This window comes from Phascolarctos cinereus, unplaced genomic scaffold (genome assembly GCF_003287225.1).
Source record: "Phascolarctos cinereus isolate Bilbo 61053 unplaced genomic scaffold, phaCin_HiC Scaffold_4;HRSCAF=312, whole genome shotgun sequence".
Lineage (NCBI taxonomy): Eukaryota > Metazoa > Chordata > Mammalia > Diprotodontia > Phascolarctidae > Phascolarctos > Phascolarctos cinereus.
In genome coordinates this window covers 248,109,123-248,122,400 of record NW_027555847.1, presented here as the reverse complement: position 1 = coordinate 248,122,400, position 13,278 = coordinate 248,109,123, and the positions used below count along the sequence as shown (strand labels likewise).

General features: G+C 42.3%; 1 protein-coding gene across 1 annotated transcript in view; it reads left to right on the top strand.

Moving 5' to 3' along the window:
• Positions 1-903: 903 nt before the first annotated feature.
• Positions 904-13,278, top strand: part of ALKBH5 (alkB homolog 5, RNA demethylase) — a 35,147-nt gene continuing 22,772 nt past the window's right edge. The window contains exons 1-2 of the mRNA XM_020967358.2: positions 904-2,980; positions 11,332-11,412. Coding sequence (XP_020823017.1) covers positions 2,241-2,980; positions 11,332-11,412 — 821 coding nt within the window. The 5' untranslated portion in view covers positions 904-2,240. The remainder of the gene's footprint in view (positions 2,981-11,331; positions 11,413-13,278) is intronic.

Genomic DNA, 13,278 nt, shown 5'->3' with positions numbered 1-13,278 from the left:
AACAGTCCCAAACCCCTTTCTTTGCAGAGATCCATGGGTGTGGTATACATTGCTTATTATTTTCTGACTTTTTCGTTGCATTGATCCGTTTTAGTGGGCTTTTCTATTTTTGGTCTTGTTTTCTTTAAAATTATAATAACATTTTTATTTATATATTTAAAATGTATTTATATATCTTATATATATAAAATTATGAAAATTATTTTGATTTGGGATGGCTCTGGGAGAAATTCTAGTGATATCAACAAAACCAAATATGAATAAAAATTTAATTCTACACACACATAAAACAAAATGCCTGTGACTTTGGGACAAAAAAAAGCAAAAGCATGAACTGCTATTTTTCAAAAGCAAAAAAAAGTTTCCGGTTATCCATTGTTTTGCATTATCCGTGACCGAGGCTCAGGCCCCGGGGACTCGAGGCAGGGGGCGCCCTCGGCCGGCTCGCGGGGCTTTAGGTGTAGGATTTCCCCGGGCTAATCCTCAGAGGTACTTTCCCTCCGCCAGGCGCGCGCCAACGACACCCCCAGCAGCCGACGTTCCCTAAGTCACGTCCCGGAGGCTACGGCGCTGGCGAGAGGGGTGCCCTCGCTGGTGCCTATCCCCCCGCCTCTGGATTGCGCCATCGCCCGAGCTCACGCACCGAGCCCGTGGCCCACATACGGCCATGGCCGAGCCTAACCTGGGAACTTTCGGTCCCCGGGGCTTCCTCCGTAGCGGTACAGTAACAGGCAATAATTTAACTACCCACTAACCCCTGAGGGGTCCTCGACAGGGACGCAATAACTAGGGCGACCCCCTCTGATTGACTGGCTTTTCCATCAATCAGTTCCCGGAAACCTCGTCTGGGACCGCCCCCCGAGTGGCCGACAGGCCAATAAAAGAAGAGCAAGCTCTAAAGGGGCGGTAATAGGACAGGGTAGGCTGTGGCGGTTCCCCAGGTTGTACGTGGAGGGGGTTGAGGAGTCTACGGCTGTTCCGACGATGTCCTGACAAGGCGCGGGAACAGCAGTGACAACGTGCAGAACCCTCCCCACGAAGCGAAGGAGGTGAAAGGAGCCGCTCAGCCCCCGAGGAAAGTCATAGCGGCGCTGTGTTGAGGCAGGTTGCTAGGGGGTTCGTAGCCCTCAGGGGTTGGGGGAGGGGAGCAAACGACGAGCGGTTTTTCATGCGCATGCGTTGAAGTTGCCGCTGCCCGGGACCATCTTGACGCGCATGACTGAAGCCGGAGGACCCGCGGCTGCCGGTGGAGTGGCGCTTGCGCAGTGAGGAGCCCGCTTAGGACAGCACTGGCCCCGGGTCTATAGTATGCTGGGCTGGCGCCCTGTGACGTAGTGAGGAGTCCTTTAAAGTGCTACTGAAAACCCTGCTCTGCAGAGCGGAACCCGATCGCACTTAATTGGAACCTGATTTCGTCGCTTTCTGTTCCCCCGGGGGCTGCTGCCGTCGGGGCCGTGGGATGAGGCGGCAGAAGAGGTCTGGAGGACCTGGTGATGCGTTCCTCCCTTCAGCTGGAGACCTTTGAAGAGATCCCGGGAGGAGGCCCCGCCGCTTGTGCATGACACAGGCAGGCTGCTGCGGCTGAGGCCTCCCGGTGGCCGCGGAGCCCCTCGAAGAGCCAGGATTCTGACTGGACGCTGGTCATTTCCTACCTGTCCTTCAGCTGAGTAAGGGAAAAGAAGTGGAGCACGCACGGACGACGCGGCTTCGCTTCTGACTTCAATCCTTGTCCTTCCCCCATTCCACGAGGAGAGCTTTCGGATCTCGCTGGAGGAAAGGGGTCAGAGGAATTGACTGCCAGGACTTTCATCGACTGCTCTGACCTTTCTCCTAAAGACATACCGGGCTTCATCGCACGGAAGACTGGAACCTGAGGGAAGCTACCTGCCCCGACCCAGCTCCCTCCCCAAAGGGGATGAAAACCCCCGGGAAGCATTGAAGCTAAGCATTCTCAAATGCTTTGAGAAGTGAGTGACGTATGGAGGATTGAAGGACCACCATCCCGCCCTCCCCAGCCCTCGACCTACCTGGCTTCCATCTCCTAGAGAAAAGGGGGATCCTTGCCACCCTGAAATCTGCCTTTGGAGAGCTGTAGGCAAACCATCTTTTTCAGAAGGAACATTCGCATACAGCTGGTGCAGGCCATGAATAGCAGCAGCACTTCCCACTCTCCAGTTCCCAGAGTCGGGTATCTAGGAGATCAATAGAGGAAAGGTGGGGGTGGGGTGGGAAGCAGCACTATGGCTGCTGCCAGCGGCTACACCGACTTACGTGAGAAACTCAAGTCCATGACATCCCGGGATAACTACAAACCCAACAGCCGGGAGGCTGCCGTGGTGGCCGCTGCTGCTGCGGCTGCAGCTGCTGAGCCCTACACCATCCCGGCCAAACGTAAATACCACGAAGACTCAGATTCAGAGCGCAGTGACTACGAGGAGCAGAAGGAAGAGGAGGCCCGAAAAGTGAAGAGTGGCATCAGGCAGATCCGCCTCTTTAGCCAGGATGAGTGTGCCAAAATCGAGGCCCGCATCGACGAGGTGGTGTCCCGAGCAGAGAAAGGGCTGTATAATGAGCACACAGTGGATCGGGCTCCCCTTCGCAACAAGTACTTTTTCGGAGAGGGCTATACCTATGGATCCCAGCTGCAGAAGCGAGGTCCAGGTCAGGAGCGGCTCTATCCACCTGGGGACGTGGATGAAATCCCGGAGTGGGTGCACCAGCTGGTGATACAGAAGCTGGTGGAGCACCGTGTCATCCCTGAAGGCTTTGTCAACAGCGCAGTAATCAATGACTACCAACCCGGAGGCTGCATTGTCTCACATGTGGATCCTATCCACATCTTTGAGAGACCCATAGTGTCTGTCTCTTTCTTCAGTGACTCCGCCCTCTGCTTCGGCTGCAAGTTTCAATTCAAGCCCATCAGGGTCTCTGAACCTGTGCTGTTCCTGCCTGTGAGGAGAGGGAGTGTGACTGTGCTCAGGTAATGAGGGAAGGGACAGAAGGGAGTAACCTCTGCTATCATCCTTTAACCCATAACTCTACTCCTAACAGGCCTCCATCAAGTTAAGATAATGAATATCCTTTCCTTTATGGTGGTTGACCTATCCTGTGGGTTAAACTGTATATTCAGTCTTGATCTTAAAGTGGGAAATTCTTATCAAGGAAGTTTGTTCCTCTTCCCCCAGAAATGGAGAAGGAGAACATTGCTAAAACGTAGATTTAATGCACTCGGCGCAAAACCCTAAGATTTTTCCAAGGATACTGTGCTGCTGGTTAAGACATAAATCCTTCTAAGATGCAGATTTTGTTTTCTGGACCCTCTCGTTATTTTTCATATGATCATAGATTGAGAGATGAAAGAGACCATCCATACCAGTCCCCTTATTTGATAGATGAAGCACCTTGAGGCCCAAAGAGGTTAAGTGACTTGCCCATGATCACATGGCATGCAGCTAATAACTATCTGGGGAGACATTTGAACCCAGATCCCCCTGATTCCAAGTATGGCGCTTGATCTCAGTCCTTAGTATGGAGGTATGTTAGAGTGTGCTTTCTAAATTATAAGTTTAGTAATTACATTCTTTTGACCTGGTGCTTTCCCCCACAGTTGTATTCGTAATATGTTTGCCTTCCCATTGGATTTTAATAAGAAAGCAAAATTTTACTTTGAACTGCTTCATTCTAGTTTAGAAATTTCAATAAGAAAAGTAATCCTCTATTTCTCAGTCATAAGATAGCTAATGTTTATGAGTATCTTGGAATCCTCTGTTTTCAAAAAGTACACCAGAAAGTAATGTTGATCTTAACTTTCTCTCCTGAAGGTCTAAAGGAGTTTTAGTAGAGAACATTTTAATCTTTAAAGTGCGGCAGTGGATGGAGAAATGTAGTCCCAGGGGTCCTTGTAATAGCAGCATTGGGGGAGCACCATTAATATCATTGGGTGTGGAAGCAGTTGTTTCTTCAGTGTTTGTGGATGAGGGAGGAATCCTGTCAGGTCCCGAGAGCCAAAACTATGCTGCAATAGTAGGGAATTCCAAGCAGAGTGGTTTAACTGAAGGTTGTTTGTGTCTGGGAAATAAACAGCAGCAGCAATACTTTGCTTCTTTGTTCATCTGAAACACCATAGAAGCCAGGATTTGGGATCCCACACAACCACTGAAAATCCAAATATTTGAGACTTGTTTTGTTTCTTAGAATCTGCTTGTTTATTCCAACATGGATTTATTACTTAAAGTACCTTTTAGGATAGAGATTTCCAACAAGGATTTCTCTAAAATTATTGGCCATAAACAATTCCACATAGCGTGAAATTGCTGTAGTCCATCTCCAGGGAGACTGAGAGCCAGAAAAACCGAAGGGGCCTTCAGAGCCAGGTCTGTACAGTTTTGCAGTGATAATAACACATTCTGGAGTAGCTGTAAATTATTAGTTTTGATGCTTCATTCAGGGCTTAAAACGCATCCTGCTGAAAGTAAAATTTGTTGTGTTATCCTTTTAGTTAATATGTTAAAAATATATCATAAAGCTCCCCAGACACAAAAACATAGTACTTCTAACTAGAGCTATCCTCCATACCTGGAAAATGCTCTTAAACCATCCTAGTTGACAGGAATACACTAACAGAATTATACCATCAAGAAAATTTCTTATTTCTTAGAGAACTTTAGCTCTAAAACCCCAAGTTTCTATTTACTTTTAGTCTTTCTAAAGTAAGATTTATTTGTTAGGTTAGGTAGTCTATGTGATGATGTCATTTAAGGAGAAACACTTGGAAGTCTTCATCACAGATTTGGAACTGGAAAGGACTTTGGAGAAGGGCTTCTTAACTTGTGGTCTGTGGATAGATTTCAGGGGGCTAATGGACTTGAATGAGGAAAACAGTCCCATCCTTATTTTCACTACCTCTAACTGAAATTTAACATTTCTTTCAATTATGAAATAATAATAACGATGATGATGATTCTGAGATGAGGTCCCTAGACTCTACTAGACTGCCAGAGGGGGCTTTGACATAAAAAAGATTAAGAACCCCTGCTTTAGAGATACTAGATAACCCTTATTTTATGGATGAGGATGCTAAGGCCCAGAGAAGTTAAGTGACTTGCCCAGTATCACACAGTAGATTATTAAGTGTAGAGTCAGGATTCAAACCCAGACTTTCTGCCTTCAAATTTAGTGCTCTGATCCACTGTACCCTGATGCATACTGGAAGCAAAGTCAGTTCTCAGCCTCCCTCTTTCCCCTCTCCCCACCGATATCACCAAGTTAAAAAATCCAGTAACCATGGAGATTTTTTTTTTCTTGGCCTAGGCAATGGGATGAAGTGACATGCCTAGGGTTAAATACCTAGTGAGTGTCAAGTGTCTGGGGCCACATTTGAACTCAGGTCCTCCTGAATCCAGGGTTGGTGCTCTTTTCACTGCACCACCTAACTGCCCCGAGACTATTTTTCAGAGCTCCTGTCTGAATTTCCAAATTGGTTTCAATTGCTGCTTCAGAGCTTTATCAGCTCTGTTCTACTCCATCTACAGGCAGGTAGACTGCTTCCCTAAATCTCTGGCCAATTAGCATCTTAGTTTTTCTGAGAATTCTTTTCAACTTATGTAAACTTATGGAGAAATCCTTATTTTGTTGCACTTACCAAGAATAAGCCCCAAACATGCTACCATCAGCTGATAGGATTTAGAGCTTAGGAAGAAAAGAGTGTGATGAGTAGAGGACTGTCTTTGAAACCTGGAAGATCTGGGTTCTAGTCCCACCACCACTGACACAAACTGGCTCTGTAATCCTAGGCAAGTCACTTAATGTCTACTCTAAGCAACTCTTTAAGATTTTAAGTTATAGAACCTTGGTAAAGGTAGTTTCCTCATTTGGGAAATATTCCCTATACCAATGAAACCAAGTCTAATTCAACATGTCCATTTGAGAAGAGGTATAATGGAGGTGGGTAGGAAGGCAGATTCTAGACTCAGTGTTTGAGTTGCAAGGGACCTTAGATTATCTGATCAACCTATTCATTACGCTGAGGAGAAGCCTGGGACCCAGAGTGAAAGTGACTTGCCCAGGTGACTTTCAGCTTGCCAGCAAAGCCTTTGGCTTTAGTCCAATACTCTTTCCACTGCATCATGATTTCATCTAGTAATAGCTGAAACACTGCTCACTTCATCAGCATTTCTCTCATTTTGAGAATTATAGTAGGGGTTCAGTTTTTTTTAATAGTTGTCAGTATGGAAAACAGCTTCTGAAAATCATATAAATACGTTTGAAGTGGTGATGGAAACCCATCCTAAACAAAAGTTTTGTCCTGCCTATTTCTAAATTCAGTTGGAAACTGCTTCCTGAATGGTAGAACTTTTCACTCATTCACTTCCTTCAGTGGTAGACTCTGCCCTCCCTTGTTCTTTTCTGCCTAGTTTGCCATTTGGGCAGAGGAACAAGTAGGCCACGCACCTCTAATTCTCCAAGACATTTTTTACCTTCTTCCTACCTACTTAGCACATTGCTGTTTCTTGCCATGAGATGAATATATCATTCTAAAATATAGAAATTACATTTTTAATTGAAATAATTTCCTAGAGGCTGTTACCATTAATCATCAGTTTTGGAATAGAAGTAAATAATATCTACTTTTTGAAAGCAGAATTCAGCTTTTATCTTAAAATAGTTCAGAAAGTGGAGCAGATAGCCCTTAAATCACTTTACCTGTGCAGTGGAAGAAATATTCCAACAAAGAATAGCAAAGAATATTCAAACCCTAGTGAAAAACAGAATGATAGTGATGCTTCAGTTCATAAGGAAGCAAACTCACAGATGGTCTTGGGCCAGAGATCTGTGCTGGCTTGTCTTGATGTTTCTTGTCCTAGGAAGGAAATGGAAGACAAAGGAAAAGAAGGCAGATGTACTGCTGCTATCTTCAGGAGAACCTCTGTGCATTCTTTAAGTACATGGAAAAATTTTAGGGCTGGGCATTGTGCAGCTGTGGTAAAGGCCTAGCTCTCGTTCTTTAAAAAGCCTAATTTTGTTTTCAGAACTTTTCCAATTTAGAACATGACTGAAAAGAGCAGAATGTATTGGCCTGGCACAAAGAAGGCACTTAATAAATGTTTATTGATCTATTATTGGTTGATTGTCCCGTTTGATTAAGATTTTATATATGCTAAAGCAGTCTGTCAATCAAGCGTTTAAGTGTGTGCTATGCTATGGGCACTCTGCTAGACACTGGGGATACAAATACAAAGAATGAAACAATCCCTATGCTTCAGGAAGGGGATGGGGGGAGGGAAGGGAAGAGGCATGTGTTCCAATCATAGGAGGACAGACAACAGAGACGGGATCATGAGGAACAGAAACAAGGCCAGTTTGCCTAGTTTCAGAGTGAAGGAGGGGGAGTGATGTCCATTGAGTCTGGAAAAATTGGTTTGGAGAATATTGTGTAGAGCTTTAAAAGCTAAACCAACTTATTTTAATCTAGAGGCAGTAGGGAGCCACTGAAAGTTGAGTAGTAAGTGGATTTACATGTTAGATCTGCTCTAGATATCTTTACACCGTCCCTCTAACTGTAGCTGTACTGAAAGCTCCAAAAAGTTCTTAAACAAGCCTTATAGCTGCTAGGCATAGGGGTTAGTGGAAGGGGAGGGAGCGTGTTAGGGGAGGGAATACAAAACCAAAGGTGAATGATACTGTGGTTATGTAATTAAACAGTTTGAGAAAAGGTTGTGCACTGGGTCCAGAATTTAGTGTATTATGTAGTCAGAAGCAGGGTTAGGATTAGTTTGACAACTCCTGTAGTTTGAGGCATCCTACCCCTTTCCTCAACCTTCTAAACTTTTTGGAGTCAAACAAGCCTTACCTCCTTTCCTTGGATTTGAGCTGTGTGTATTTTTATGGTGTTAGAGTAATATATAAATAACTTCGACCTGAGATCACTACCCTGCTTTGGTGAAAAGTGGCTCACTTTCCAAAAAGAACCAGCTTTGGTTTGCCTTCTAGATAGATGGGGTGGGGAAAGCAAATGCATTTCACCCCACCCCACCCCACCCCCGTTGAGAGAGGGTTCATACTCTGATTGCTGTGTGTTTCCAAGAGTTCTTAGGCTATCTCCCAGTAAACTGCAGAAAGAATCCTACTGGGTCAGGAGACCTCCATTTGAATCCTGGCCCAGACAAGTTACTAGCTCTGTGACAGTGAGCATGCAGGTCACTTAACTTCCTTAAGCCTTAGTTTCCTCATTTGTAAAAGGTGGAGAAATGTGTTCACTGCCTACCTTTTATGTAAAAAAAAGCTTGTAAACCTTAGTGTTACATAAATGTGAACAGTTGTTTCTACCACCCACTAGCCCTAAGACAGAACTGAGGACTCTAGGTAGATAGCCAAAACCTATTTTCATGATGTCTCTCTGACCCCATTTGGGCAAACTTGCCAAATGGTGTTTAAGGAGGAAGTTAGCATCTTCACAAACCTGTCTTGACATGCATTTTCCAAATCTTTCTCCCTAGACAAGAGACTTAGGATATGGTACAAGGAAACATTGGAAGTGATCACTACTTTCCCATTTGATCAACATGATAATTATGTAGGCTGACAAATAAGTAAAACTTCCTTTCCTATGAAGATAAAATAACAGGCCCTGACTCTTTTCCACAGGCCAACAGTGGCATTGACCTGAGTGTATTCAGTTTCAAACTGGCATGTAGCTTCTCTTAAACAGGTTCTCTTGCAATAAATAGGCTCCTTAGTGGTAAATAACCCTAATGTACTCTCAGCTCAGCACTTTCTGATGGAAAGTTCTGGTTGAAGAATAGCTTAACAAAAGTTGTTTCTTCTATGATCCTCCCTTCTTTGTATATTGAAACAACTTGTGTTTGTTAATGATTTAGGATCATATTAAAAACAATTTTTTAAAAGAATAGCATAGATCCTTTTTTACAGCCAAGATATTCTTGGGGATTGCCAAAGATTTAGATGATCATAATGGTTTTGCTGATAGGAAAGCCAAAGGTATAATGAAAGCCTAAAAATGAGTGTTAATGCATTTTAGTGTCAGATGCTTCTGCCATATGCCAGAACGAAGGCAACCACAAGAGGGAGCAGGAGCAGCACCTAAAAGGATTAAGATTAAGCTGAGCTAAAGGGTACCAGAGGTAGCTAAGCTACTATAACCTATGATACTGCACACTTACATATTGTGAAAACAATTTGAACCAGCTAAAAGTATCCTTCCCAGGTCTTTTGACTCATTTTGGCTCCATTTGGTAGGAGGATGACATGTGGTAGTTTAATTCTTGGGGGTTTTTTTCCTAGTTTTGTTTTTGTTTTTTAAGAAAAGAGAGAAGATAAATTGTTAAATGTCTGGATTTTCTCCAGAATTGCATTTCAGCAAGCTTTCCCATGTTAGCAGATTTGAAGGTAGTATATTTTCAGCTCTGTTACTGGCCAAGTAAAAAAGGTTAATAACACTTTCATACATATTTATCTGAATAGGTATTTGTCTGTAGCTGGTATGAGAATTAGTATCCTGCACTCTTAAATGAGTCGTTTGGAGATTGGCCTTGTCTACCTTTCATGGTTTACTTTTTGCTCTGGTATATAGAATGACAAAGAAGAAAGTGTGGTAAGATTTGCAACCATTTTGCCTGCCTGAGCTAGTCCAGAGGATATGACTGGGACCTTCTTTGATGCAAGAGATAGGAGCCCCAAGTTATTTGATCCATAGGAGCCTGGGATATTTCCAGAGTTAAATCAAGAATTCTGGTTTGCTCTACTGTCTTCATTGGCCTCTGGTTTAGTTCAAGACCACCCTGAGAAAATCTTTATTGTGGATGTGATCTCCTGAGGCCAGACAAGAACTAACCTGGTAACCTTGAAGGGACGCAGGGCTTGGAATCAGGACAGACTTTCTGAGACCTAAGCCAAAAGTAGCCTGGCTCTTAGACAGAGCTTGGGGTGAATAGCTGTTTGCCTCCTTACACCGGGGTATCAGATGCCTTCTGCCTCTTTCCCGTTCTCCTCCTCCACCCCCATCCAAATAGTACCAGCCATTTTATAATATCTTGCCAAGTGTGTCCAGGTTGAGTTTAGAGTGATAGAGGCCAAGCAAGCCTGATGCTAATCCTTCTTTCTAAAAGGACTTTCAGAAAAGCCTGAACATAAAACAAAGAGACTGAGTATAGAATGATCCTTTACCACATGGAGCTCTTGTAGTTGAGTGAAATATTTGAGAGATCTTTTCTCACCTACTATTCAATTCTGACCTGAGGCTACAGTTAGTTTTATTTTTTATAAACTAAAACTTTACTGTACTGATCTGAATGATTTTCTAGGATTTTGTTAGCTTGACTATGCTTATATTGATAAGTTAAAATTACTTTGGGCATGGCAACTGAGAGAGGGTGCTGAGGAACAAAGTTAGCTTTGAAATTTCCTAGCCATCAAGTAGTCCTCTACATGTGATTGCTGGCCTGTAAGCAATTTTGAATTATGTACCATGTTGAAATAAATACAAAATAATGGTAATAATTCCTAAAATATACCAAACAGCTGATTTGGAGGCTTTGAATTCCTCAAGTGGTAGCTTTAGAGACAAAAGCAGTTGAATTTCTTTTGGGTACCTTCTGTGCTCTGGTGACGCATCATCAGTTTGTCCACTTCAGCATCTGCATATAGCCAAAAAGTTGTGAGAGAGAGAGAGAGAGAGAGAGAGAGAGAGAGAGAGAGAGAGTAAGAGGTCTGAATATCTTTCTCTCTTTTTCTGTCTCATATAGTAGCCTTGCTTAAGTTAATCTGGTTATTCCAGTCAGTCTCTGCAACTCTGATTCCTTGAAAAATGAAAAAGATTGACAAATGTTGAGTCTATTCAGAAAAAAAAACTTCACTTAAATTGAGGGCCTTCTAGGTCTTCATAGTTTTTTTAAATGGTCAGAGGGATTTTGAAAATAGTGTGGTATCATGTAAATTGCTCAGCTTTTCCTTCTCATCTTTCCATTAAAAGTGTTATTTACTTTCCATATGCCCATGTTTTCTTAAAGTAGATTCTACATTTAATCAGACTAGTTTTAGATAAAATGTAGAGTCTCCACCGAGAAGAAACAGCTTTTAAGTAGTAGACATGCCTGCCATATCTAACTATGGAAGAAGTTCCCTTATTTTGAATCACAAATAGGTGAGCCTTTGGAGAGAAAGTAGTATCTTTAAGTTCATATTGTTAGCTTCCTGACCATCAGAATGAGCTTTAATAACCCAAAGGAAATGGGGAGAAGAATCCTGATCAAAGGAAATGATAATCATCTATCTCCAGTCATTGTCTTAACCTCAGCCTGCTATGTTTTCTTTCAGTGGATATGCTGCTGATGAAATCACCCACTGCATACGACCGCAAGATATCAAGGAGCGTCGAGCTGTCATCATCCTTAGGAAGTAAGTGCCAAAGCTCAATTGTTTTTCCACTAAGTTGGTTGTTTTATATATACATCTTTACATCTTTCTGGATCCTGTTTATAAATAACAACTGAGGTATATTTTAAGTCTGGGGGATATTTATGCACCAAGGGGTGGATGTTTGGCAGAAAGGGCAGCCTTAGTTTCATTTTACCCCTTCTTGTTTTTAATTCTGTAGGTATAAAGATTTTTCATCTGGAAGCTAAGTACTTCAATGAATAGATGGAAGTGCTGTGAAAAATTATGTGCTATCAGTATTTAAAAATACACTAAGACCAAAAGATTTGAGAAAATAAATTCATTTTCCCATACCTAGAGAATACCCGAAATTCTTATTATCACAACTTGTAATATACTTTTTTCTTGTTTAAAAAATTTAATTTAGTATACTTTAAAAGTATTTTTAGACACTGCTTTCACAACCTTCTTTTAGTTGTCAAGGTTTTTATATATGGTAGGGAAAACAGAGAGTAGCAGAAACTAATCAGATGGCTGAGAATCTAATTCTGTCCCACGTTGTCACCATTTCCCATATAGGGAATTGATGACCAACTTGTGGTAAATTTAGGCTGTGGGGGAAAGAATCAGGAAGTGTTGACTTGCTACCTGTGGCCATGTAAGTTCTCCTAATTTTCTTTCATCAGATAAATAGACTTAGAATCATGGTACTGTAAAGCAGAAAAAAGAGGCCTTAAAAGAGCATCAAGTCCAGTCCCTTCATTTTAGAGATGAGGGAAACAGTCTCAGAGATGAAAGATAGTACTTGCCCAAGGTCACATAGCTTGTTTAGAGGCAAAACCAGCACTAGAGCAAAAGTCTCCTTACTCTCAATTTGGTGTTATTCAGAAACCATAATTAGAATGTTCCTTTGTAACTTAGCCTATTTCTTTTCTCCTTCCCAGGGCCCCTGGGCTTCAATTCAGTTTGTCATGATCAGCAAACATTTATTAAATGCCCATTATATGGTGGGTCCTGGGAATATAATGATAAATGACAAGCCTGGCTTTTAAGGAATTTATATTCAGCTGCAGTGGTTCAGACTTTTTTACTCATTACTGTGCTCTTTGCCATGAGGAATTGTCACGCACTGAACATTTAAGTTGGCAGTGCTGTGGTAGAATAGTTGGGTGACTTGAATATGCACAGTTGTCTTTAATAAGAGTGGCCTTTTTTTGTTGATTTTGCTACAAGTTCAAGGTCTGACATTTTTTGAGATTATTGTGCATTTTGTTCTTGCAAATGCTATACTTACCACATTAATATGCTGGGTAAGTAAAGAGTGGCCTTTTTTGTTGATTTTGCTACAAGTTCAAGGTCTGACATTTTTTGAGATTATTGTGCATTTTGTTCTTGCAAATGCTGTACTTACCACATTAATATGCTGGGTAAGTAAAATGTAAGTTAAATAATTTTTTTGAAAATCTCTTACCTACAGTAACATCCACAATTTCATGGCATACCTAACAACACTTGAGGCACACACCCTTTTAGAACCACTGTTCCACTGGAAAACATGCATATATGCAGATTAAAGATAATCGAAGGTAGAGTGTTATGGGAACATTAGAAAGATTAAGTCAAAGTATCCTAGAACTTTAAAGAGGGTAAGAAGACTTTCCTAACTGCAGGAAATACTTTTATCCTCAGCATGTAGCACTGGTCCTGGCACGTAGTAGGCACTTGATAAATGCTTGTTGATTGATTGATCTGCCTTTTTACCTTCCCTGTTCTACCTGCTGCTTTGCCTTTGTACTTCATTAAAGAAAAGGTTGATCACATAGAGTTCATCTGTTATGTTAACAGAAGGAGCTGCCTGATTGTGAGGCTTTTTTGGGGGCGGGGGGA